The sequence below is a fragment of the Nanorana parkeri genome, unplaced genomic scaffold (assembly GCF_000935625.1).
Source record: "Nanorana parkeri isolate BGI_ZX_2015 unplaced genomic scaffold, ASM93562v1 scaffold1176, whole genome shotgun sequence".
Lineage (NCBI taxonomy): Eukaryota > Metazoa > Chordata > Amphibia > Anura > Dicroglossidae > Nanorana > Nanorana parkeri.
In genome coordinates, this window is record NW_017307444.1 from 299,709 (window position 1) to 327,204 (window position 27,496).

Sequence of the window (27,496 nt, forward strand, 5' to 3'; positions counted from 1 at the left end):
TAAAACTATTTAGGAGAAAGCTAATCGTGTTTTGTTTTTTTAAAAGAAAAGATATATAATATCTATAATATAAACGTCTTCCTTTGTCACCTCTGGAAATGGGACAGTAATTGGTTGTCACTTTACTCGGTGCAGCAGGTGTTGCTGTGCTACAGATGTATAACCTGTTTTCTTGTTGTGTGATTTTTATGGCTTGTCATGGAAAGGTGAACTATGACAGAATGCCGTTTAAGGTTAGTGCACATGTTCATAGTATGGGGGAATTCATCACAACCAGAGCAGACAGAATCTGGAGCAGCTGAGCATGGCAACCAATCAGCTTCTCTCTTCATTTTCTTCAGTTCAGCTTTGAAAATGCAAGATAGAAGCTGATTGCCATGCACAGCTGCTCCAGATTCTGTCTTTACCAATTTTGATACATTTCATCATCGGAAGCCCACCCCTCAGCGGGGCGGGCTTGCGATGATCGCAAGTACGATCTGCCTGTCCAAGATGGGCAGATCGTACGTTTTTTTAAGTACTTTACAACCCTCGCAAGACTTTGTAGGGTTGTAGAGTGTATGTGCACCTTAAGTTTCTATGGCCAGCAAGCACTATGAGTGCTACACTTTAGTTTGCTTGTGCTTGGAGCACTTTTAAATTTAAGTTTTATTTTTGCTTTCATTATATTTAAAATACAATATCCTATAATCATGGCATTGGAGCTCTTTTCATATAATATGGTTTAAATATGGACAAATTAATATGGAATTCAGGAGTCAGTCTGACCAATTCAGGAGCCAGCAGGATTTTTTTTTTTTTAGGAGCCAGCTCCATTAACAACAACTAGAGGAAACTCCAAAAGTTAGGCTCCAGCTGTAAATTTTAATGCGCATTTGCTACATGGCTCTTGGGATTGGTCCAGTTTTGTTGCAATACATTTAATGACCACTGCACTCAGGTGTGTCCAGTGAAGGGTACCATTAAAGGGTATCTGTGGTCAAAAACTAAATATGTATTTCTATATTGAGTTTCTATCCCATTCCTAATAACCATATCCATCTAGAAGTTTGTAAACTGGCTTATTGAAGACGACCATAGGATGGATGTGCTTCCTCAATGCACTGACACAATTTCACTTAGCCCTGTGAATTTGCACTTTCTTGTGTCACGGCTCTCAGTCTGCCTTCTGAGCTACAACTCAACGTCTGAACAATGTAACATTATCATTGCTTGCTGGAAGCAATGCATGCTGGGACATGTAATCTTGAGAATGGAGATTGCATCACATGAAACAGCAGGGAAAGAGACAGAAAGCACACAGGGAATCCAGGAAGTTGATGAAAGTGATGGGCAGACGGAAGGCAGCACTCTCTACATAAAAGGAATTTTTTCAAGTAAACTTTGGTTGCATTATCAAAAACATCTCCAGTATGTATTCCTTTTACAATGATGATGTTATAACAGGATTTTATATGCCGGGACTTTACAACTTCGTTAATGCAACTGTTGCTGCAAGGCTGGAATCACAGAGATGTCTAAAATGTCTTTTTATGCTGTAACATTAACAGTTTCCTGCACTGGAAATATCTGAACTAATTTTGAGGGGTGTCTATATACTTTTGGCCATATAGTGTAGATGTGATGGTCAGAAGTCCACCAACTTTTGGTCATATTGTGTGTATACTAATGAGTATATGTATAATTGGACACCTTGATGCAATTAGGGGACCACTAGTCATTTTGAGACCATCCTTTTAATTAAGGGATCTTATATTCTGGCGAATCCATCTTCAAGTGGTGATGGTGGTGAATACAGTCATTGAGTGTCTGATTAATGGGACAGTGGAGTGTTGAGTATATTGATTTATTATATTTGGCACTTTACACACATTGGTGGTGATTAAAGACACATCAGATGATGAGAAATTGCGAATAACATATCCTGTAATTGATTAACTATTAAATAAAGTATACAGGTGAAACTCGAATAATTAGTGTTGAATCAGTTTTTATTAATTTTCATAAAAGGAGATTCAGACAATGCACATCATAACTCAGACATTTAAATCACATTATTGGGAAACAATATGAGGGGGGAAAACTCTCAGTGGCACGGCGCTGACATCTGTCTAGTGTCCAACTCGCTGCATTTGGTTAATTTGCATGAAGTAAAGAAAAAACAAAAACAAAGTTCCACCAAGTCTGCGTGAGCACTGTGAACAACATTCTGAACAAACACTTCCAGGAGCACACTACAGGTCTGTCCGCGCCTGTGCTGTCTGGAGTTATCCACATTATTAGCATACAATATAGTCTTCTCGTGAACCGTCTGACTTTGTATTTACATTAGAGAAGCATTAAACAGAGGGAAAGCGGGGAGTAAAGCAGGGGGTTTGGCCGACCCTCGGGGAGGAAAGGTGGATCAGGGAGGTTGTATAAACTGGCATAGTAGCGACTGAATTCCTGGGCAATACCTGCCGTAGATTGAATTTTGTAAGAGCTACGGTCCATGAAAAAAGGAATAAAGGCTCTGGGGGGGCGGGGGTGTAATGTTCTCGCCAAATGTCGGCCGCATTTGTTAGCGGCTTCGTATCTAATTTTAAAAGCCCTGTCTTTTGCGTTGCAGGACCGTGTGTCGAGTATAGACAACAGCTCCCGCCTAGCATTGGAGTGTTCTATAAAGGTGGTGTCCAGTCGAGTGGATTTATGAACCCCCTCAAGTGCCGCAATAGAGGCCGAGAGTTCCACAACTCGAGTGGATCTCTCCTTTTTGAGACATTATCCATGTTTGATGAAGACACCTCGCAGCACGCATATAAGCGCCTCCCATTGGGTCAGCGGGTGTGTGGTGTGATTGAGATGGTCGGAGACAAAATTGCGCACCGAGGTTTTGATCTCATCGAGGCACAGGGGATCGTTCATTAAATTGTCGTTAAGGCGCCAGGCGGTACGGGTATGGGTGCCGCCCAGAGCTCCCAAGCTGAGGAAGACAGGGGCATGGTCAGACCAGATACGCAGACCTATGTGGGAGGTAGGGGTCTTGTCTAGCAGGTGCTGTGCGAGGAAGAAATAGTCGAGTCTACTGTAGGTATTGTGAGCCGGGGAGAAATATGTATACCGTATATACTCGAGTATAAGCCGTCCCGAATATAAGCCGAGGTACCTAATTTTAGCAAAAAAACCTGGGAAAAAATATTGACCCGAATATAAGCCGAGGGTGGGAAATACTCGGATGCATGAAGGGCTCGCCACACATTCACCAGTCGGAGCTTGTATAGCAGGTTTTTAAATTTAGTTAGGGATGTATGAGAAAAAGGGGACTTACCAGAGGAGGAGTTCAGACAGGGCACCATTACTAGATTGAAGTCTCCCCCCAGGATCAAGTTGGGATATCCAAAATTCTCCAGAGACTTTATCAGGCGCGCAAGGAAGTTCAGCTGATCCTGGTTGGGAAAATAGACATTAGCAAAGGTATAAACACGCCCAAAGAGTTTCACCTTCAGGAAAATAAATCTACCGAGTGGGTCCGTTTGCTGTTGCAGGAACTCTGGGTGCAAAGTCTTGTGGAAGGCTATAGAGACACCCTTAGAGCGTGCGCTGGAATTTGTGCTATGGTACCTTTCGGAATAGAGTTTAGATGGCATCCCAGGAATGGCATCACTGCAAAAATGAGTTTCCTGCAAGAACAAGACACCCACCTTCTTTTTATGAAAGTGATATAGTACTTGGCTACGCTTCTGTGGGGTGTTGAAGCCCCTCACATTGAGGGAAGCTAGGTTTAGGCAGGTATTAGCCATCACGGGGGTTTAAGAGCAACTCTTGAGTCATTTTGTTGAGCCCCCAGGGTATGGGGGGAAGGGGATCAGGGAGGGAGGGACAGGTAGCCATAGGAGGAAATAGTAGGAAGAAAAGAGAGAGAAAAGGGGAAAAGAGCTAGTCTGCTCTCTAGTGGCGGAGAGACAGAAAAGCATCCTGTGGACCCAATACAAGGTCCAGAAAGTACTAACAGCATACAAAATGTCAGTGAAAAAACTCACGGCCTAAGTGGGGGTAACATGGCAGGCCCATGGACCGGCTCTTGCTCCAGGGCGTATGTAATCAGCATAAACACCTTAACTACAGGCAATGTATAAAAGTATAAAAAACAAACAAAAAAAAAGGGCATATATAACAGTATAAGAGACAGCAGCATTCTTGGTCAGCATCCGCCGACAACTCGTCAGGTGCACCACAGGACCTCGATCCATGGACGGCAGGAGCCCCTCAGCCGTCACATAAGGGAAGTCCCTGCTGTGGTACACATAATGGAACAAAGCGGGGTGCTAAAGTTCCAAAGTCAGGTGTTAGGAGGAGACAAGGTGTCCGCACGCCCTGCGGTCTTTCTCGATTTCTGGAGCCAGGTGGAGGGCGCTACAAAGCCGGGTAGGGTTGGTTTGAGTGGCCAGTCCGGGAGAGAAACTTGAGGGAGCTCCAACTTGCCCAAGAATGATGGAAGGTCGCTCAAAGAGCGAAAGACAGCTGATTTGCCCTCATGCAGCACAATGAGTTGAAAAGGTAAACCCCACCAGTATTTTTATCAAATTTATCAAACTATCGAATATATCTATCCCAGATAGCAAGAAATTGTGCTGAAAGTTTGAAAATGACTTGCTAAACTATTGCAGACTTGCCAAGCTTCACAATTTTGTTGCACAATTACAGCAAGTCTGCATTGCAAGTCTCCAGACCAACGAGCTTGCAGAGCTCTTGCTAAGACCTGCAGGACTCTTCCTGTAGACTTGCCAAGCAAATTTGCTACAAATTTAAAAAGTGTCAACTAGAACTTGTGCTGCAAGTGTTCTGCAAGTCTACAACTTGCCAGGAATGTGTGCAGCAAGTGAACAAAATTACAATTTAACCCTGACACAAGTTTGTGGCAAGTTATCCTTGCTATCTGGGTATAATGCCCTTGTGGATGTCTAAGTATGATTGAGTTGGGGGGTGGGGAGGGGCGAGGAAGAAAGGTATTAATGATATGTCTTGTCTATATGTTATATGGTAGTAATTATGCAGAGGAAATGGTATGACTGGGACAATAAATTATATATGTATTATGTTAAGTGTTGAGTGTATGAATTGTTTCTGTTGTTGATATCTTGGTGATTTGTGAATTTTGAAATCAATAAAGAAATATTTAATTCCGGTATTTGATGTTGCGCTGGCGGAGCGTGTCTAGTAGAGGTCGCAGGGCCCTGCGTAAGGCGAGTGTGTGTCCTGAGAGGTCTGGCAGAAAAGGATTTTGGCGTTGTGGAACATAATGGCGTCTTGAGTGCGGGCTGCTCTCATGATGTTATCCTTTAGCTTGAAAAAATGGATTCTGCATATGACATCTCTGGGGCTGGATCTATCCGGACGCTTAGCCCCTAGTGCTCTATGGATCCTGTCCACCTCTATAGGGGAGTCTTTGGGTCTGTCAAGGATCTGGTTAAAGAGCGCGGTTGCTGCAGATTCCAGGTCTTTGGTTTCTATAGACTCAGGCAAGCCTCTAATGCGTACGTTATTGCGCCTGTTTCTGTTCTCCTGGTCGTCCTGTTGATATATTAATTGGTGCAGCAACACTGTGTGTTCTTGCAAAGTGGTATCATGCAACTGTAGTCTGGATTGCATGTCAGAAGAGGTTTGCTCAATATCATCCGGTCTTGAGCTTAAGTCCCTCTTTAAGGTGGACATCTCCTTCTTATAGGTAGATTCAAAGCGTGAAAAGCAGGATTCAATATCCTTCATAGTCGGCAAGGCCTTAATATATGTTTCCATATCCCATCCCTCCTGGGAGCTGAGGGAGGTCTGTGACAGGCACCTGGATCTGTGTGAGAGACCCTCCGGGTTGTGGTGTAGGTAATCCCCTTGTGGCTGGCTCACCTGTTCCCTGGCAGGAGATTCTGCATGTGCAGGGGAGAGCTCCGGCGGCGCCATCTAGGCTGCATGTGAGGAGGCAGCCTTGGAGGCCGCGGGTGCCGTTTTACTGAAAAACCGGGCCAATTCCCTCGAGGTGGGGCCCGTTTTGTGCTGCTTCTTCCCCTTCTTCCTCCGGTCACTCATGGTCGGCGAAGGGGAGAACGACTGGCTGCTGTCTGCCTGATTTAGTGCCCTGCGAGCGGGAGACGAGCTGAATCGCGTCTAGGCGACGCCCCCAAACTCGAATAATTAGAATATCGTGCAAAAGTTCATTTATTTCACTAATGCAACTTAAACGGTGAAACTAATATATGAAATATACTCATTACATGCAAAGCAAGATAGTTCAAGCCGTGATTTGTCATAATTGTGATGATTATGGCTTACAGCTCATGAAAACCCCAAATCCACAATTTCAGACAATTAGAATATTACATGCAATCAATAAAACAAGGATTGTACATAGAACAATATCGGACCTCTGAAAAGTATAAGCATGCATATGTACTCAGTACTTGGTTTGGGCCCCTTTTGCAGCAATTACTGCCTCAATGCGGCGTGGCATGGAAGCTATCAGCCTGTGGCACTGCTGAAGTGTTATGGAAGACCAGGATGCTTCAATAGCTTCCTTCAATCTTCTGCATTGTTCGGTCTCATGTCTCTCATCTTTCTCTTTGGCAATGATTGGGGTTTTCATGAGCTGTAAGCCATAATCATCACAATTATGGCAAATCACGGCTTGAATTATCTTGCTTTGCATGTAATGAGTCTATCTCATATATTAGTTTCACCTTTAAGTTGCATTAGTGAAATAAATGAACTTTTGCACGATATTCTAATTATTCGAGTTTCATCTGTATGTTTGATCTATAGCCCAGCTAAACTGCCTGGCCCCAAAAAAAAGTCCCACACTCTAATATTTTGTTGGACTGCCTTTAGCTTTGATTACGGCATCTTGTAGTAGTGATGGGAGAGTTGGACCACTGTGTAAAGTCTTCTCCAGAGCACATCCCAAAGATTCTCAGTGGGGTTAAAGTCTGGCCTGTGATGGCCAATCCATGTGTGAAAATGATGTCTCATGCTCCCTGAACCACTCTTTCACAATTGGAGCGCGATTGATCTCGACATTGTCATCTTGGAACATGCCCAATGTGCCATCAGAAAATAAAAAAATCCATTGATGTAAAAACATGGTCATTCAGTATATTCAGGTTGGCAGCTGACCTCATGGGAACATAGTGTTGCTGAACCCAGACCTGACCACCTGAAGCAACCTCAGATCATAACACTGCCCGAAATCTAGGTGACTATTTTTGACTGGGCAATGTATCTTATCTCCCATCTTAGTAATTGCTGAGACTAAATATACAAATATGCTCTATTCTGTCATGACACGGAAATATGTGATATGGTAGTTGATTTACTCATGGCAAATAGGTTGTTCTATTTGCAAGGGAATTTGCACATCATAGGGAACATTTTGCACAGCTTGGTGAATGTGTTGACATTTTACTTTGCAAAGAATACCCAATCATGTGCAAGGAAATAAAGTATTTTTGTTTGCACATGGTTGGATGATGGAAGTCAGCAGAGCTTCACTACATCACTAAACTAAGGGAAACGTCCCCTGCAAAGTGCAAATTTCCTTGCAAAATGAAATGCCTGTTTCCCTTTAGTAACTCAACCCCCTATGTGTCACATTCTGGCTGCCAGCAAGGAGGGTGTTTTAAAAGATGCAAAATACAAAGTGGTTAGGGCATAGCCGCACTCACTGCGGACTCATAAAAGAGAATTCACAATATTTCAGGATCTGCAGCAGTATATCCATACACTCAGCAGTTATTGCAACCTTGCGTTGTTGTCCCCAATGTGACATATTTAATCACAAATGTGTCTGCCATTAAGAGAGTATATGTAATGAGGCCACCCAAGGAGGATGAATGCAGGAGCCTGGATTATTTAGGAAGTCTGTAGCAAAGAAAAAAAGCGATGTCACCCGTAGAAGTCTATGGAATTATTCCTTAGCTTTTGTAACTTGCACTAGAAGAATGGCGGTTGGAACCTGGCTGTGGTTTTCATGGACACAAAGACAATATTTGCAGTAGATATAACTGTTTTCTCTGGGAGTTTTGTGTATATTAAAGTCTTTTCATGTCTGAGGCTATTTCATGTCTTCATCAATAGTGCAAATGTTACCTTTTCGCAGTTTTTAGTTTAACTGCAGCACAATTCCAGCGTAACGGGAAAACATTAAAAATACATTCCTGTGCACCAGTTAAAATAAAAAAGCAGCTACTTCAGCAATATATTGTATCCAGTGCTGTCCCTCAAAGACTCACTGCTCTGCAATTGGCGCCAATCCTTTTCTGGGTTGAATGACGCCCAGTGTCATTCATCCCACTTCCTCTAAGCCTAGGATGTCAGGGACACGCCCCTGGGGGTGTGTCATCAAGCCGATTTATCAGAGAACTGCCCTTTTGTCATTATGTTAGTGACACTTTCTGCTGCATTTAGGACCACCCACTGTCTGAGGAGAAAGAGGACACATGATGTCACGTGAATGGGACAAAGATCTACTTACATATATGAATAAAAGAAATGCAGTTATGTTTTATCAGCAGTTATATTTTATTACTCGGATGCAACTCTAAATATGTTCTCCTGTTGTTGTTTGCCTAACACTGCTTTCTCACATGATCACGAGCCAATCAGAGTGATCTGTCGCAAAGAGTTGTACTGATTGCGCCATTAGGGAGATATTTTCTTGCTGAGACATCAGCTCAGTTTGTGCTTTTCATTTATTCCACCATACAAGTCAATGTCAATGCATAGTAAAAGCACCTTAAAGCAGAACTCCGGGGGAAGATTATTATTAACTAGGGATGCACCGATACCGATACTAGTATCGGTATCAGTGCCAATCCCGAGTATTTGGATTAGTACTCATACTCAACCAAATGCTCCGATACCTAGCCCGATACTTGAGCTTCTGGTACCAGGAAGCGAGTCATTACACGCTGCCCAGCTTTCTGATTGGCCGGGAAGCCGGCTCCATGCTCCCTCGTCACAAGTGACGATGCCGGCTTCCTGGTTGGTGGGGAAGCTGGCCAATCAGGAAGCCTGGCACCATGTATTGATGCAGCGCCCGGCCTTCTGATTTTGCCAGGAAGCCGGCTTCATGCTCCCTCGTCACCTTGTGACGAAGGAGAACCAGGAAGCCGGACGACGTGTCATTACATGGCGTCCGGCTTCCTGATTGGCCAGAAATCTGGCTCCATGCTTCTCGTCACCTAGTGACGAGAAGCATGGAGACGGCTTCCTTGCTAATCGGGAAGCCAGGTGGCGAGTCATTGCACGCCGCCTGGCTACCTTAATGGGACTTCTGGTATCGGTATTGGGGAGTAGTGGGAAAAAAATATCGGTACTCGATACCGAAAAACCGGTATCGGTGCATCCCTATTATTAACCCTTGTAGTGGGGCCACCCCAGTACTGCAAGGGTTAACTGCTTGTTTTGGTCAAGGGTGTAAAAATAACAGGTATACTCACCCGATCTTCGTTGCCGGCTGGCTGTCAAAGCACTCCGTCCCGCTTGTCTTCTCCTCCACTGCAATAATTATATGTCCCTTGGTGCCCTCACATCTTATAAACTGTGTATAGAACAGACTCAGGAACCTTAGACTGCTGCAGCGAATGGGGAAAGAGGCTCCCGGAAGCAGTCTAAGAGCCAGTTGGCAAAGAGGATCGGATGAGTAAAACGTTTCCTTTCTAGACCAAAACGAGTAGTTAAGCCTCATAGTGCAAGGAGTAGCCAGTTAGGGGTTGATAATAATTTCCCCCCGGAGTTCTTCTTAAAATGCATGTGTGCTCTATTCCTCGTGTTCTCTCTGTTACTATCTGCCTTCTGTATTACAGAAAGGTATTGTAGACTTACCAGTGAATTACTATCATTGTGCTCAGGTTTTTAACTTGAGCATAACAAAAGTAAAACAATTAAAAAAATTCTGTTTCACTTGGCTACATAAGAAATTTAATTTGGCTGCAGCAGCTAATCTGCCCCCAGCTATGCTGGTGATCACACGGAGACATTTAGATCTGCAAACAGATTGTAAAAATATGCAATGCTGGATTACCATAACTGCAACATATAAATTAATTGGCAATTTATATGAAGATATAAACTCAAAAACAATTACTGAATAGCAGCCAGTGACAGATTTATGGCTGGCTGGTAAAATGATATTCACAGTTGCTGCATGATACAGATTAAGCTTTAAAGAAGAAAAGCAATGAGTGCATTATGAAGTGGAATCCCTAGCTGAGTGAGAAGGTGCTGAGATGACGAAAAGGAACTGTACACTCCACAGAGAGGAAATGATGAATATACTGATGTCATACTACAGAGAGGAAATGATGAATATACTGATGTCATACTACAGAGAGGAAATGATGGGCACACTGATGTCATACTACAGAGAGGAAATGATGAACACACTGATGTCATACTACAGAGAGGAAATGATGAATATACTGATGTCATACTACAGAGAGGAAATGATGAACACACTGATGTCATACTACAGAGAGGAAATGATGGGCACACTGATGTCATACTACAGAGAGGAAATGATGAACACACTGATGTCATACTACAGAGAGGAAATGATGAATATACTGATGTCATACTACAGAGAGGAAATGATGAACACACTGATGTCATACTACAGAGAGGAAATGATGGGCACACTGATGTCATACTACAGAGAGGAAATGATGAACACACTGATGTCATACTACAGAGAGGAAATGATGAACACACTGATGTCATACTACAGAGAGGAAATGATGAATAAACTGATGTCATACTACAGAGAGGAAATGATGAATAAACTGATGTCATACTACAGAGAGGAAATGATGGACACACTCATGTCATACTACAGAGAGGAAATGATTAACACACTCATGTCATACTACAGAGAGGAAATGATGGACAGCTCCCTACATTGTTATCAGACTTTTTTTTACCCCTGCCAAGTTGATCTATGCAAATACATTTTAGACACAGTAGGCAAATGTTTAAACACCCCCTACAGAAAGGATTGAGATGGCTTTTATATCTTCATTCCGCAGTAGGACCACATACACAGAGATTCACATGGCACCAATTATGACCATCAGTTCCAAAATTAGATCTGCAGAGTTGTTATAAAACTCTATGAGCTCCACTTCTCTGAACTTCCTGTCCAGCACAAGATTATAGGGAGAGGACAATCTCCAGCAGCTGTCAATTTACTGGCCTGAAGAAAGGACGAGGGGGCAACAGTGAGCAGGAAAGTGGTCTGCCTTTCTGTGACTGTGTGTTTATGGAGACACACACAGCATACTAGCACACACAAGGGTGACTCCATAGGACCCTGGAAGGGAAAGGAGCCACCCAAAAAGAGGATATCAGGGCCAGTGCTCAGGAAAACAGCTGATTCTGCAGGAAACTAAACTTTTAAACAACATGGAGCAACATCCATTGTGATTTAATCAACATTTGAAATAGCTTAAAAACATTTTGACTGTAATATCGCTTTAAGGCTCTTGGCAAAGTATTATTAGTACTACACAGGATTTCTATAGCGCCAACAATTTGCACAGCACTTTACAATATAAGGAAGACATTACAGTTACAATACAAATCAAGACAAGATGGTAAGGAGGGCCCTACCCATGAGAGCTTACAATCGACAAGGGAGGGAGAAGTGATACAAGAGGTAGCTGTGTTTGGACGAATTTACTGAGAAAGTGATAGTTCAGTGGGTAGCTTGTGGAGGGATAGGCTTCAATTAAGAGATGAGTCTTCAGGGATTGTTTAAAGGCAGTCAGAGTAGGAGATAGCAAGTTAGAAAGTCTTCTACTCCAAACGTCTCTTTTGAAGATCTCTGTGTAATGTGACATGTCATGTGAATGAGTACAAAACCTACAAGACGTTGAACATTTTTTCCCCTACCCTCAATAAATTCTACATACAACACTAGGTAATTATGGTACAATACTGAAATAATGTGATCTTTTTTTTTGCTTGCAACTAAGGAAACAATAAAATATGGTCTCAGTATAACGTTGTTCCTGGTCTTTCGCTCCCCCGACACTTGCACAAAGCACTGTCATAGATGAAACACAAATTAATCTACCAGCTGTTCCTCGCAGATACAACTGTGCTATTCCAAGGAAGAAAGCCACGTGAGCTTTCCAAATGGAAAATAACCAGCTTAGCACTCAGGATCATCACATAAAATACTGAATTCACATTTGGTTTTTGGTTTTTTGACATAGAAGCTTTACTAAATCCTGATTTAATTTAGACATTTCCTTAGGCAGATCCTTAGCAATATATTCTCTGGAGATTGTGTTTTTCTGCACCTCGGAGTGTTTTCATAAACCCAAACAATGTAGTCCTAAATCCATTGGGCTCAAGAGGGAGCTCTCTATAAGGATTTCTCTATGACAGCTACTTGTGGAATAAAGCATTTGGCAAAGAGGGTTTTCCTTGATTTATATCCACTGGCAAAATAAACCAGACTGCAGCACCCATTATGTCAACAGTAAGGATTTGGAAATTTCTGTAAACCTCTTCTTGACATGGAATATGATGTCAAGACCACCAATGAGGTAAAAAGCTTTTAGCTATAGAATAATGTAATTAACAAACTGTACCAGCAATTATGTCAGTTTACAAGCATAAAGGACAAATAGCTACATATGAGACCCCCTAAAAAAAAGACAGAGAAAGAAAATAGACCTTCAGTCAAACATGAAAAATTGCCTTTAATTTGACTCAGAGGCACATCCCAACCACTGAGTGGCTAATCTTCTGCCTGATATCCCTCATCTGCACCTAGCTATAAAGAATATTGGAGAATGAGTGGGAGATTGCACAGAATTCATAAGGACAGGAGGCTGCAGTGTCATCCTGGGGAATGCTGATACAGCTACACTAGGTTAAAAGGAAATGTCCACGCATTACCCAAATTTACCCCCCAAACCTCCCTGTTCCCCTCTAGAGCATGTTCTTTCATTATTTTTATATTTTACCTTGTTCCTATAACAAGAAGAGGAACAACTGTTCTTACTACCCATGCCATCATCACCAGGCTTGTATGAGCAGCTGCTGTAAGCTCATTTTCTATTGACATAAGTACACCCCCCGAGCTACATCTCCCTAAAGGCCTTTCCCTACACAGTGTTGGTAATGTCATGGGAGTCGAGGCAGCAGCAATGTTTTGCTGCGTAAGGTACGAATATATGCATGTGAAGAAAGAAAAAGACGGGTAAGGAATAAGCATAGTTCTGCAGTCCAGCTGGCAGTGCAGCAAAGGCACCTTGCTGTCAGCCCGAACAGGAAGTTAGGAGTCTGTTGCAGATCAACAGATATTTTCTGAATTTTAAAAGTGATAAAACATTGGAAACTGTGCATGCATTGCAGAGATGTATTACATTTGTTTTTAATTATGTCCTTAATTTCGGGGACACTGGAACAAAACTCTGACCAAAACAAATTGATCAAGCTTTATTTTTCACATCTTCCTGGACAATGTTAGCAGTTTGCTGGTTTGAAGTTGTTCTTTAAAAAGTTAGAGGAGCACCACAGGTTAAATGATCATTTCAGAACCTTCTGTTGTAGGTAACTCCAATAGCATTCATAAGTGCCTCCAATACATGCTCCTCAGAAAGCACTTTCCCTATCTAAACTGCCTCACAGCTTCAGAAATAGAAAGATCTGAAGGGGAGGAATAATATTCAACAAGACTCATGCCTGTGCAGGAAGGGGAAAGGAAAAGATTGAGTCGATTAGTTTTAGCCAAGTAAAAAACTCCTTTGGGATCTCCATCTGGAGGGGGAATGGTGGCACAATTTATGTTAGTCATTAGGAAGAGGACATATATTGGTGTTCGGGGAGGGAATGGGTGCTCACATTCACCGAATGACAAACCTTTTTCATATCTGCCTCTTTCTCTGCCAGGAGCTTCCATTTATTTGAGAAATCCTCTCACCCATTTTCAGCATTGCTCTTCCCTTTTCCTATCATTGCAGGCAGATTTTCATTGAGTACAAGTGTTCCTCAGAGGACATTCCCTGCAATTCTTCTAACACTCTGAGCGATCTTCAAAAATACAGCAGATTGGAAAGCATATATTTTATTTAGAGGTTCTCTTTAATAGTTGAAACTCTATAGGGGCCAATGATATCTGCATAGTTTTCATGGCAGTGGTGGCACTATTCTCTGAACAGAGATTCTAAACAATTCATCTTGTTCTAAGGTTTTGCCATATTTATATGTAAGTACTGAGTGCCTAGGGGGTTGTTTGCCATTGTTGGCTGGGGTGATTAAAGTTTAAAGGTTTCAACTAGTTTAATTTGATTCTTATTAAGAAATTAGCACTACAATAGTGCTGTGGCACGGTGGTGTCCCTAGCCTTTTTGCTACTGGGGTGGGGGGCAGTGAGGTGGGTGCTGGTGAGCTCTACAGGTGCTGCCATCAGAGAGACACCACCCTCTGCAGTTTTTAATTGCTGTATGTGTCCATTCTGGTGAGATTACCCTCAGGCACACGGGACGTAGTGAAAATCTCCCCAAAATGGTGCAGCAAACAGTTGTCCATATTGAAAAATGTATCTTCATGTCTTGTTTTGGTGGCTGAAGGTTCTTGAGGTTGAATAAAGACACAGGTCCATCAAGGTCAACCTTTGATTTACCCTCACTTTATGCCATGAAGATAATGGTCACCAGGACAAAAAGAAAAGTTGAATCTCCAGAACAGAGACACAGACAGTAATAAAAAAAACTAGGGGAAGTGAAAAGATGGTGCTAGACCCATGCAATTATCCTATTGGTGTTACAATTCACTGGCAAAGGTAATCTGGTTACCAGGTTGGCAACTTTAACATCCCAGAGGATCTCCACAGTTTCCTTGGTTTGTAGTACAAAAACAGCAAATATAGGAACTGAAGAGGCAAACCACTCCTTAATCGTCCAGATATACTTTAATTACAGTAAATGTCAGAAAGAATGTTCTGGGGCCCACAGACACCACCTTCCTCAGGGCTTACAATGGAAAACAATGAACAACTTGATTTGGAAGTATTTCTTCTATTGTTAGTATGCACAAGGCTCATCAGCAGCTGGTTTGATGTTTCTATTCTTATACTTGCAGTAATAAAAGCCTGTCAGAGTTTCTAATGCTCCCCTGTTATATCCACTACTAGAAAACAGTTTCGGCTAATGTTTTACTTTAATTATACATTGATCTAATAATGCATGGTCAGACATGAAGTACGTAGATGTGCAATGGCATAGATGATCTTCAGGATCAAGGGGGGAGGCAACAGAACTGGTATTGTATATGAATTAGTAATAGAAAGTTTACATATGTTCACAGATATGGTTAGAGTGCAGTTACATCTAATATCCTGGCCATACATTACTTAAATTGAGTTAGTTCTACATTTTCCAGTTAACTAAATCTTCAGAGAGTATTTTTATGGTGACGTAGTATGCTGAGGATGCAAATAATACTGCAAGCTAAAAACTCTCAGACAGATGTTTCAAGATGAAGAGCGTCTGTTGAGTATATTTGGAGCAAATATAAATTTATTGGTAACATGTGCTTGATGGATTTTTTCTTCTAGTTTGTCACAGACCCATGTGAAGAGAATCCTTGTATCCATGGAAACTGCAGTGTCCACGGGGATGGTTACTTGTGTATCTGCAAAGATGGGTTTACAGGGGTGAACTGTGACGCTCTACTTCTGGACACCGCAGAGACCACTATCACCGAAATGCCAGAATTTCAGCAGACCACCTTAGACCCCACAATAGAAGTTCCTCAATCTCCAGCTGTAATGGCACTTCCAACATGGAGACCACGTATGGGACAGAAGCTGACAACTCTTCAGTGGGATGAAGTACAGGTAAGTGATGGCTATCATAATGCTAATGTCATTGATCTGACAGGAATATATGAACAATGCTATTTCATACTTTTGAATACTACATAGTATATTGGGAAAAAGGTCTTCATTTAGGAGATAACATTTCTATAAGCTTAAAGTGACACTAAACTCAGGAGTTAAACCTTAAAAATGCATTCAAGTATGCAGGGGCATCTCCAAGCGTGGTGTCACCCGGAGCGGCTGCTGGGTGACACCCAGCTTGGACATCATTGCGTGTAATGATGTCGCGTGTGCTTACCTGCAGGTGGACATCTTAGTGGTGGATGCTGGCAAAAAGAGGAAGGGACGTTTACCTGGCAGGATAAGGTATTCCGCCGGGTCCCCTCCTCACTCATGCAACGATTGGGCTCTTGGTCCATGACCGAGTGTCTGACTTTTCAGAGGGGGTGACACCAAAATGACTGACAGTTACCCCCTCCAATGCTGTCACCCGGTGCAGGCCACACCTTCCTTGTCATACTGCAGTACTCAGTGGTTTGATTCATGCATTTGTGTTTGTTGAATAGAAGAGTTACACTATGTGGAGGTGATTTGTCTTCCTTTCTTTGAGCTGTTCCACTGACCAGTGCTGAAACGTTTATTGTCCATATTACAATCAAAAGGAGCTGAAGAGGATCGGAGCTACATTTCCTAATTAAAGTGGAACTCCAGTGACAGACAACTTTAGAAATGTCTAAAGCCAATCTCAGGGTAAAAAAACTAGAGGTGCACCGAAATAGAAATTTAAAAACCGAAACTGAAATGGATATAGATCTCTATCATTCATTCATATTTGAGGATATAGCCGGCATACCATGTCCTCAATTATTTACAAGCATTCAGCAATCACTGATCGCTGAGTGTATGTAGCCTGCTCTCCTCTCTGACACACCGTGTCACAGGAGGCTGAGTGAACGGTGCGAGAGGAGAGCCCAGCCTCCTGTGACAGCGCTGTCTCCTCCCCCACACCGTCCTGCCGCACTGTGATAGGCGGCCGAGCGGTGTGGGAGGAGAGACTCCGGCCGCTCACAGCGCTCGGCTGGCACTTTATCTCCTTCCCGCTGGGACACGGAGCAGCGCCCAGCGGTGAGGAGAGAAACCTGGGATGCGCCGATGTATCGGCAGGAAAATGGCACTTTTGGCATTTAGCCCAAAAGTGCAATTTTCGGCCGTTATGTTTCAGCGGCTGATATATCGGTGCATCCCTAAAAAAAAACAACAGAAACTCCCATTGCAGTGGGGCTACCCCTGCACTGCAAGGTTTTACTGCTAGTTCATGTCTAGGGGTATTGTTAGAAAGTTTTTTTACTTACCTGCTTCCCATTGGGTTATGGGCCCTATATTAGATGTGATGACGTCAGCAGGCACTGTCAGAGTGTAAGGGGGAAGAGGCTGTGGGCACCAGTCTTGGAAGCAGAGGTAGTGGGAATCAGGTAAATAACAGTGCTTCACAAAAGGCTCCTTAGAAAAAAATGTGCACTTGACCCTTGCAGTGCTTGGGTAACCCCACTGCAAGGGGAGTTTTATTTTTTTTTTAACTGACGATAGGCTCTGAGTGTAAAAAAGGTACCTCTGGGCAAGTGCCTTAACAGTGCTGATCACTTCTATTAACTGTGGAATTCATAAATTTGTATATGATGGATACTACAGCTAATGCTGGACTGTCAGTTCTACAGCTACAGCTCTCATACAGGGAAGCGGTCGAGTCATTTATCTGCACTTCTTCTCCCCTTGTCCATTCACAGAACACCTTGTATTCCAGAGAATGTTGAAAGTGGAGAAGAGGTCAGGATAAATGACACAATTATGGATGCATCGATACTAGTATCGGTATCGCTGCTGATACTGGGCCTTTTAGTGCTTTGTATTCCTCTATCGCTGGTGCCTTTTTGCATTACTGTATAATGGATTGTTGGGATTTGTAGTCCCCTATTGCTGGTGCCTTTTTGCATTGCTGTATAATGTATTGCTGGGATTTGGAGTCAATCTACAGCTTGGAGTCACTGGCAGAACTACCAGGGTCGCAGAGGTTGCAGCTATGACTGGGCGCTGGTGCTCCACCATTGTCCTAAAATCATTAGTCTGTAAAAAAAAAAAAAAAGGTATCGGTAATTGGTATCGGCGAGTATTTGAGGAGAAGCATCTGTACTTGTTCTGGAAAAATGGTATTAGTGCATCCCTAGACAAAATAGCTTCCCTGGATAAGCACCGCAGCTTTTATAGCCGCAGTGCCAGAAGTACAGCCCTATTTGTGATATCCTGCATATACAAATTTATGAGTTGAACATTAAATAAAATACCTGTTAACACATCTGGCCAGATGTAACCATTTTTTGCACTTATAAAATTGTATGTGTCCGGAGTTCCACTTTAAGTGCTATATCCTTTCCATGGTAGAATATAGCTAAGGTGAACATTTTCTGATTGGCAGTTAATGGAATGAAAATCCAGAGACTGAATAGATTTCTTCAATTTTTTTCACTTATGGTTTTGCAATATTTTAATTAGTGCAGTTTAAACAATATTTTGGTTAATGGTTATTTAATTTTATTATAGTATGGAAGATTTTATTGTAGTTTCTAATTTTTGTTATGTGTTTTATTTCACACCGGTTCAGTGTAGCAGCTTATTTAGAAATAGTTTGTTTAGGTAAGCAGCGCAGAAACATTTTATAAGTTTTTCACAATTACTCTGTTATATAACATGAAAAAATGCAGCAAGAATTGATTATATTACACCTCAAATTGAGTTTTAATTGACAGAATTAGGGAACTAATTACCCTTGGAGACATAATCTCCCAATTATGAGTGTGAGTGGTTCAGGGAAAATCACCAATAATCCTTTGGGGACCCATTTATGATTTATTATAATCACTCCATATTGCAATGATACCTAAACGAGCTACTATGTAGAAAGTTTTCCTGTATTACCAGCAGAAATGTAGCCCAGGAACCGTTGGAGAGAGGGGTTGGGTGCTTCTATTATGCCACTTATTGTTCCATAATAAAGTAGCTATAGGCTAACAATAAAAGTGTTCCCCTAAAATATGAAGAGGTGATAGACCCCAAATCAGTTCAATCCATCTCATTCATCTGCCTACTTTAAAGAAAATAGTACAATTTCAAGACTCTTAAGCCCCCAACTGGGGATTATGTAGCTTAGTCCAGTTCTCTTTTTCTTTCATCCCCCTTCCCCTAACACCTCAGAGCCCACCCTTTCACTGCAAATAAATATTTTTACCGAGATCCAGGTCCATGGTCTGCAGGGATTCTTTACATCCCGCGCCAAACTCCTTTCACTGCCTGTTGGGCCTTGCTGTACAACCCCATAGACTTCTATAGACCCATGCCCCATAGATCCAGGATTTTATTTTACATGTAATATATATTTTTTTCTTCTCATAAATATGCAGACTAAGCTATTCTAGCTTTAAAAGCGGCAAGGTTGATACAAACTATAACTATGCCAGGGGAGCTTGAATAATTATTAAAGCAAATGTTTTTTTGTAAATAGAGGATTTAAACCACGTGAATAAAAGCTATATTTATAAGCACTTAGAAAAAATCTAAATGAAAGCATAGGAGATTAAAAAAAAAGTAACTCATATTGTAAATTCTGTCTTTAAATGTATTAATTACATACTTTTATATAACGACATCAATTTTGAAGATAGTGTTCTTTCGATGCATCCTCTTTACATATTTCATGCATATTCTACCTCCCTTCTGTCTGTCGAAAATGCTTGGCTTAATTACTAATAGGCAATAACGCTTTTAGAGTGCAGCGCTGTAAGTGACCTGAAAAGAATGAAACAGAATTATTTTCATCTCCAGAAAGATTGTTCTTCTCTATTGCAGCATTATACGCTGATGGATTGATTATGAGATCTTCTATGAACTGTAATTTTCTGCTTTTGTGACATTCCTTTATACTCTAATATACTGTATGTTCTTCCACCATATGTGCCCCGTCTTATACTCAAATTGAATATAATCTTTTCAACGTTTGTAATATTCCCTATGCTCTGTATGTTCTTCCATTGTCTTTATCCTTTGCTTGTACTCAAAGTGACTGCAAGGTCTTTAACTTTCTGTGAGATTCACCTGCATTCAAATACATTTTATCCTGTTCTACTCTCTTAGATTATGAGCTATTTCAAATACTATATCCCTCTCTTATTCCTTAAAGCTTTACCTTTTTCCCCCCACACTTGTAGCAAGTCCTCTCCTGTGTTGAAACAGTTTACTCTCAATCCCTGTAAACTTGCATCTCCACAATTTAACCATTCGAAGTTGCAGCAGCTATCTTAACCCCACCTTTATTTCCTGTCTGAACAAACTTCATCATGCATCAATCACTTTTCCCCCTCATCTGTACTGTCATTGGCCCTCCTCACAGAGCTATATTAGCAATTAGCATATTAGCAATTTTAATCAAACCCTTGGGGATCTGTTTTTTTGCTGCTGGTTCCTGATTATTGATAATTGGTGATTGAATATCACCATACAAACATGTATTTATCATCATGAGCCCACAATCTCTTGAAGAATTTTTTTCTATATCTTTAGAATAAATTCTCATCTGGGTTTACACTGTTTGCTCCTTGCTGGTTGCCTGAGCTCCAGATCTCATGTTTGCAGGTATAAATAACTTCCACAGGAGTACCAAGGAGGGTAACCTACCGGGATGAGAAAGCTGTTGCAATGACTTACAGTGACCAGAGGCGTTTCTTTTCGAGATCAGTTCCACCAATAGTTGAACATTTGACTTTGGAAAACTGGGTATTTCAGTAGTCATTGCAGGTGGTGAAACTCGGTGACTAGATGGTCATCGTGCAGTTAACCCTTCGCTTTTGTGGTTTTGGTTTGCAACATGAGGACTTTGCAATATTATTATTATTATGATTCGGGATTTATATAGCACCAACAGTTTGCACAGCGCTTTACAAGACTGGGGGAGACAGTACAGATAACAATACAATTTCAATACAGGAAGGTAGGAGGGCCCTGATCCTGAGAGCTTACAATCTAGTAGGAAGAGCAAGTGATGCAAAAGGTAATAAGTGTTTGGGATGATTTAATGGAAGAACTGATAGGACGGTTATATTGAGGTGGAATAGGCCTCCCAGAAGAGATGACAGAGTAGGAGATAAGCAGACAAATGGGGTTAGGGACTTCCAGAGGATGGTAGACACTCTGGAAAAATCTTGGAGACGAGCATGCGAGGAGGTGACGAGAGCTGGTGGAGAGCAAGAGGTCTTGAGAGGAGTGAAGAGGGTGGTTTAGGTGATATTTTGAGATAAGGTAGGTGATGTAGGTTGGGGCGGAGTTGTAGATGGCTTTGTATGTTATTGTTAATATTTAAAATTATATAGGTTGGAAGCCAGTGGAGCAATTGGCAGAGGGGGGTGGCAGACCCTGATCGGTTGGTAAGATGGATGAGTCTGGTAGCAGCATTCATGGTAGACTGAAGTGGGGGATAGGCTGTTTAGTGGTAGGCCATTAAAGAGGGAGTTATAGTAGTCGAGGCAAGATGTTACCAGGGAGTGAATTTGAAACTAAAAAGGGGCAAATTTTGTAAATGTTACAGAGGTTGAGTCGGCAAGATTTGGATAGGGATTGGTTGTGGGGCTGAACGGAGCGCTCAGAATCAAGGATAACACCGAACACCCTGGCTTGATGGGAGGGGTTGATTGTAGTGCTGTTGATTGTGATGGAGGAGTCTGGGGAAGGGACACGGAGAGGAGGAAATATTATAAGCTCAGTTTTGGACAGATTTAGTTTGAAGAAGTGGTGTGAGATCCATGTTGATATGTCAATGAGTAGATTAGTGATTTGTGAGGAGATAGAAGGGGTGAGCTGAGGAGTGGAGAGATAGATTTGGGTTTTGTCGGCATAGATATGGTATTGGAAGCCATGGGAGGTTATCAACTGACCCAAGGAAGAGGTGTAGATAGAGACTAGAAGGGGCCCAAGGACAGAGCCTCGGGGGATCACCACAGAAAGAAGAGGAAGTAGAGTTATAGGTGACACTAAAGGTGCACTGGGATAGCTAGGAGGTGAACCATAAGAGAGCCGAGTCTTGGAGGCCAAGGGATTGGAGTTTATTGAATATGAGCGAGGGGTTAACTGTGTCAAAAGCAGCAGAAAGGTCCGAGAGTATGAGTGTAGAGTAGTGGGCATTGTTTTTAGCAGCTAGTAGAGTCATTGATATGTATAAAGTGTTTACACCATTAAGTGGTGAAACTGCAGGCATTAAGACCACACAGCTGGACACATCTGTTTTCAGTGACATACATGAGATGTGTTCCCTTCACACAAGATATATCATATATTAGGGGTGGACAAATGAATATGGAATTCAGTGACCAGTCTGTTCAATCCAGGAGCCAGCCGATTTTTTTTTATAGGAGCCAGCTCCATTGACAACAACTAGAGTAAACCTCCAAAGTTGGGTGCCAGCTGTCATTTTCAGGGAGCATTGGCTACCTGTCTCCTGGTATTTGTCCGGCCCTGTGGTATATTACCTTTAACATTAGCCTCTGTGCCAAAACAGCTTATATTCTCCAACAATAATAGAATCAGGAACACATTTCAATGACCCAAAAGGGAAAAAACCCATACCTTGACAGTATAAAGCCGCAGTTCTATCAAGTTAAGCACTATGACTCTGAAAAGCCTGCAAATTCAGAGCTGCATATAAGAGACCCAAAAAAGGATTAAAACATCCATAACTATGATTGTTCATGGCAAGCAGATTCAGATTTGTATTCCAATAAGAAAGAATTGACTAAACTATGGGGTCTATTCACAAAGCTGCCGAGGGCAGCCGAGTGAATGACCGATCAGAAGTGAATGAGCTGAACACTGTTCGGCTATTCACTTCAGGCTGGTACGGCTGATTTCAGCCGTACATCGGCTGAAATAGTGGCATTAAACTGAGGACTGTAGATATTCAAAGCAAAAGAGCTACTGATTGAGCAACCATGACCACAAGATGGTTGTCCTGAGTAAGACACTCCAACTTTGGAGTTCATGAGCCTATAGCAGCTAAGGAAGGAGTGCAGAGTTTTCTGGTGCAATATATCTTTCTGAGAAACTAAAAGTCTAATATTAATACTTCCTGTTAAAAAAGTCTAATATTAACTGTGATGGATGAATTAAGATACCAGCATTGCAGGTGAGATAAAATCTGGACAACATGATGGAGTCTCTTCAGCGTTACTTCAACAAGAATTCTTTAGCTGTGGCTCTCTTTTATGTTAAACTGCGAGTCCCTGTAAGCACTTAAAAACAAGATTTTCTCCTGGTAGAGAAAAAGTAGAAAATCTCTCCCTCTGCCCCCATTGTTAGTTGGTGGGGGTCTCTCTATGTGGGAACTCCCTCCTTTTCACTGGGCTTCCAAGGCCAGGCAGTGCCTTTATAGCACAGCACACATTGAAAAATATTGTGTACTCAAAGGACGAGAACTTTTGCGCCAAATAGAACTGAGCAGTTCTGCAGGCAGTGGTAGCCTTGGCAGGGCCATTTAAACTGAGTAGGGATTCCCCCGCCTCATTAGTGGGGGTGTGTGAAGGTTTTCCATGTTCTCTTCACAAAAGTCACAAAGAAACGCCTGCAGTTTTAAGCTTTTAAAATATAATCCTCTTTTTTAAAATAACAATTGAAAAACTGTTTTGTTGAAACAACTTTTTGAAAGATGCTTTTATTTCTGAGCTGCAGTTTAGTTTATCTATCATGAGGTGAGTTCATGTCCGCAGAACGCTGAAATTCTTACACCTAATGATGAATCATTTCACCCTTGTGTGGTTTCCATCTCTCTTCATTATCCATATTCAGGGTAGAGCGGTAAAATGGGTTGGCAGTACCATTTAGGTGCTCCATTACAGCCGTGAATGCAGTCAGCAAGAAAGGACAGGGAATGAGCACAGGTGGGATAACATAAAAGATGTGAACAAAATGAACAGCTGACAAGATGCCCCAATTGGTTCAGCAGGATTGAAGACTGCATCACTTCCTTGTCTGGCTAAATATTTCCTGACACTTGTTTTGAACAATGTAGTAAAATTCAGAATGTTAAAAAAAAAACACTCAAAGTAAAAAAATGCAAAAATGTATAAAAGTCTGAGGTGTTCCTGCCCCTCCTTTACAGAGAATGGGCCCTTTATGCCTTACTGTATCCTGCAAGAACGTCCTGATGAGGTCAAAAGTCCTCAGCTCCCTTCATGTCACAAGGGTGATATTATACTGTACCACTAAAGGTGTGTTCACATATATAAAGGGGGTTCTTGGTGCATTCTGAAAGCGAAAGTATGTAAAGGCTGGCATGACTCAAAGTCTGTTCTAATAAGCACCTGCACTGAGCTGTTTAGCTGAGTTCACTTCATTAGACCTAACATTTGGAGGTGTCACTTGGTGGGGGTTAGAACCACACACTTAGTGCCCCCTTTGAACATCCATTTGAACATAACCAAATGGTAATCACACAGATGGTTACCTTAGATCTCCTTAAAGCAAGCTTACTCTTTTTTTCATGTAGGGCAAAGCAACAAGTTTGCTTTAATGCCTCCTCCCCAGCAGCTTGCACCTTTTATTTTGATCCCTTGCAAGTCTGCCCAACCTATGAGAGCAAATAAAATGTCAAATTCCAGACATGTGACTTACTCCCTTCATTCTCACTTGACATTGCTGGTGCTTGGTGATTGACCCAGCGCTATCACATTGGGACAAGACCTTAGCTCTGTGTAAAGCAGCTCCGACCTCTCCTAGCTGTGGTAGGGGAGAGAAGGAAATGTGAGTAAGATATATATACAGTATATATATATTGTAGCAGGTCATCATGTAGAGAGCCCTTTAAATAGCAGACTCTTGCTATAACTTGCCCGCATTCTCCACCATATGTAAGCTGGGGAATAGGTAGCGGGTGTAATTGCTCCCTGGGGTGAGCAATCTTGAGAGGCTTAGAGACCACACCAGTGACCTTTGTTCAAAACAGTGGTGCATTTATTGGTTCATCACACAAGCTATATACACAGTGCTGTACAGTGCTCAAATTAAGTAAATAATTAAAAAAACAAAATCCTAGCCGTGTCCCGGCACTGACTACAGATAACACAGTCTTGACTAACAACCTGTACAAACCTATTATTTGTCAGGCCTCAAAAACCACAGTGACCAACCTTATGCTCCAGCAGATTCAGACTCTCTGCTCCCCAGGCTCCAGTGTCCCCAGTGTCTGTTTGCCTCACCTGCACTAAATTGCCACTGAGGCAAAGTGTAAAACCTGGGGCTTACTAGAGGTTCTGGAAGGTGTGAGAGAGGAATCTGGGTGACACATAAACCCCCAGACAGGACCTCTCCTGGCTCTCTACATGATGACCTGCTACAATATATATAAGTCCATTCACACCTAAGCATAGCATTAATCGCACGCTATACTGTGAGATTAACGCACGTTATTGCACAATGCATCTAGGATGTGTTACTGTGCAGTACATGCATTACTTCTTCCCACCACAGCATATGGTATTGCAGCATATGGTATGGCAGCCGGGGTGCATTGGCATGCCATTCCAGTGACTGGAAATGCAACGTACCTAGAGAATGGTAACGCACACAAGTTGCGTTGTGCAATAGCATACGTTAATCGCATTGTATGGTGAGATTAATGATGAACATTGGTGTGAATAGGCCCTAAAAGAGCAAAGAGAAATGGCTGAACTACATTATCAGTTTTCATCTCATGCCATTGAGCTATTTAACCATTTGTTTGATGTGATTTCTCCTATGATTGGTAAGCAGTCCATAAAATTATAATTAGTAAGGAAGGTGCCTGTGGAAGGAGACTTCTGTTTTACCACAATGTTAGAGAAGGTTTTAATTAGGTCCCAAATGGGCTATCTAAGTTGTGTTTTCAGGAATTTCTTTGTAGTAGTACATAGGTATGTTCAAAGCTGTTAAAGATCTGCCAGCCCGAGATTTGGCTTAAAGTGGACCTGCCATCAGGTATATTTTAAGATGTTAGATACATGCATGCTCAGTAATGTGTCATTCCAGGTATGTATTACTTCTCACAGTGATCAATCTACTCCCCCTGACATTTCCTTCCTCTACTTTTCTCTCCAGAAGGATGTAACCATCATTGTCCAGGCTTCATCCAGGGTCGGCATCTACTTCTTGGACTGAGATGCCAACTCAGAAATGGCACATGTCTGACACAGATCAGCACTCTGCTGCATATCTTGCTACAATGTTACAATGTTTTAGTCTGGTCACTGGGGGATTAGATATTGAGGAAATGCTTCCATCTGCCTGCAGCAGAGTGATGACATCATCTCAGTATAGGCAAAGTCACTAAACTGGGGCTCAAGAATGTTTTTTGATTATTTGTATAAAAGGCAGAGCTTTTCTAAAAAATTATACTGTTTTCCTCAAATTTCTCAGACTACTACTGTTATGCTTATTCTGTCACGGAAAGTAATAGCTGTAGGCATCAACTGATGTTTCTTGGGACATGTCAGGAATATATCCATGTCCACTTTTCTGAAAGGTCCACACGAAGTGGCCAGATTGTATTTGTGTCTGTTGTGGACCTTTCAAAATTAGAATGGAGGATGGACCATTCAACCAGGGCAGCTATTCAGACACTTGCTTTAGTTTTCTAATCTGCTCCTAGAAATATTGGTTGCAGATTGATCCATTGTTGCAGACAGTTTCTTATGTCTACTTAATTACTTGAGTTGCAAGGGCGGTAGTTATGTCACTGATAAAATAGGAGTAAGGTCAGTAAAAATAGCTTTTCAATGGTTTAATTTTATTATCATTGCAGGTGATTCCAGACATTGCGTGTGGAAATGCCAGTTCTAACACCTCCTCAGGTGGGCGGCTGGTGACATTTGAAGTTCCAGAGAACACGTCAGTAAAGTAAGTTTTGATATACAACACTCATCCTCATCTGTTATTTTGGAACTCCCAACAGATTTAAGACACAAATGAATGCAGCTCTGTATTAATTAACACAGCATAAAAACTATTTTTAAATGCAAGCAGTGTAAGTACCTGAATCTGACTTGGTATGAACTTCTTGTAGAGCTCAGACTGGGAGAGGAAGAGGCAATGCAAGGAGCCAATCACCTGTGCTCGTGTACTGAGAAGGAACATGCTAACATCATAAACAGAATAAAGTGACAGAAAGATGAGCTTATCTGCTGCTGCTTCTCTTTTACTGTCCAATCAGAGGCTACTAGCCAGTGGACTATACTCTGAAGCTCTGGGAGGAGGTACCTCAGTATAGTATCTTTTCTCTATGTCCACACCCATTGATGATGGCCATACATGGGTCTATTTTGAGCTTCACTTGTGAAGGCAGCAAAGAACATTCCTAGGTGGTGATACTAAAGTAATTCTATTTGCCTTTTCTTTGGAGAAAAGAGGAGTGTGTTTATCTGCCAATTACAAGCTCTAGCTGAGTTACAGAGATTGTGGCATGTCATAGAAGATATGAATTTGGGCAGATCTCACAGCCCAGCATTCTCAGTAAGACATCTGTCTGTCTAAGGCAGGGGCGTAACCAGAGTTCTGGGCGCCCGGGGCAGAAATTTT

At 41.9% G+C, this 27,496-nt stretch overlaps 1 protein-coding gene across 1 annotated transcript in view; it reads left to right on the forward strand.

The window, feature by feature from the left end:
• Window positions 1-27,496, forward strand: part of DNER (delta/notch like EGF repeat containing) — a 169,196-nt gene that overhangs the window by 75,339 nt on the left and 66,361 nt on the right. Inside the window, exons 2-3 of the mRNA XM_018568368.1 lie at window positions 15,593-15,874; window positions 26,724-26,818. Coding sequence (XP_018423870.1) covers window positions 15,593-15,874; window positions 26,724-26,818 — 377 coding nt within the window. The remainder of the gene's footprint in view (window positions 1-15,592; window positions 15,875-26,723; window positions 26,819-27,496) is intronic.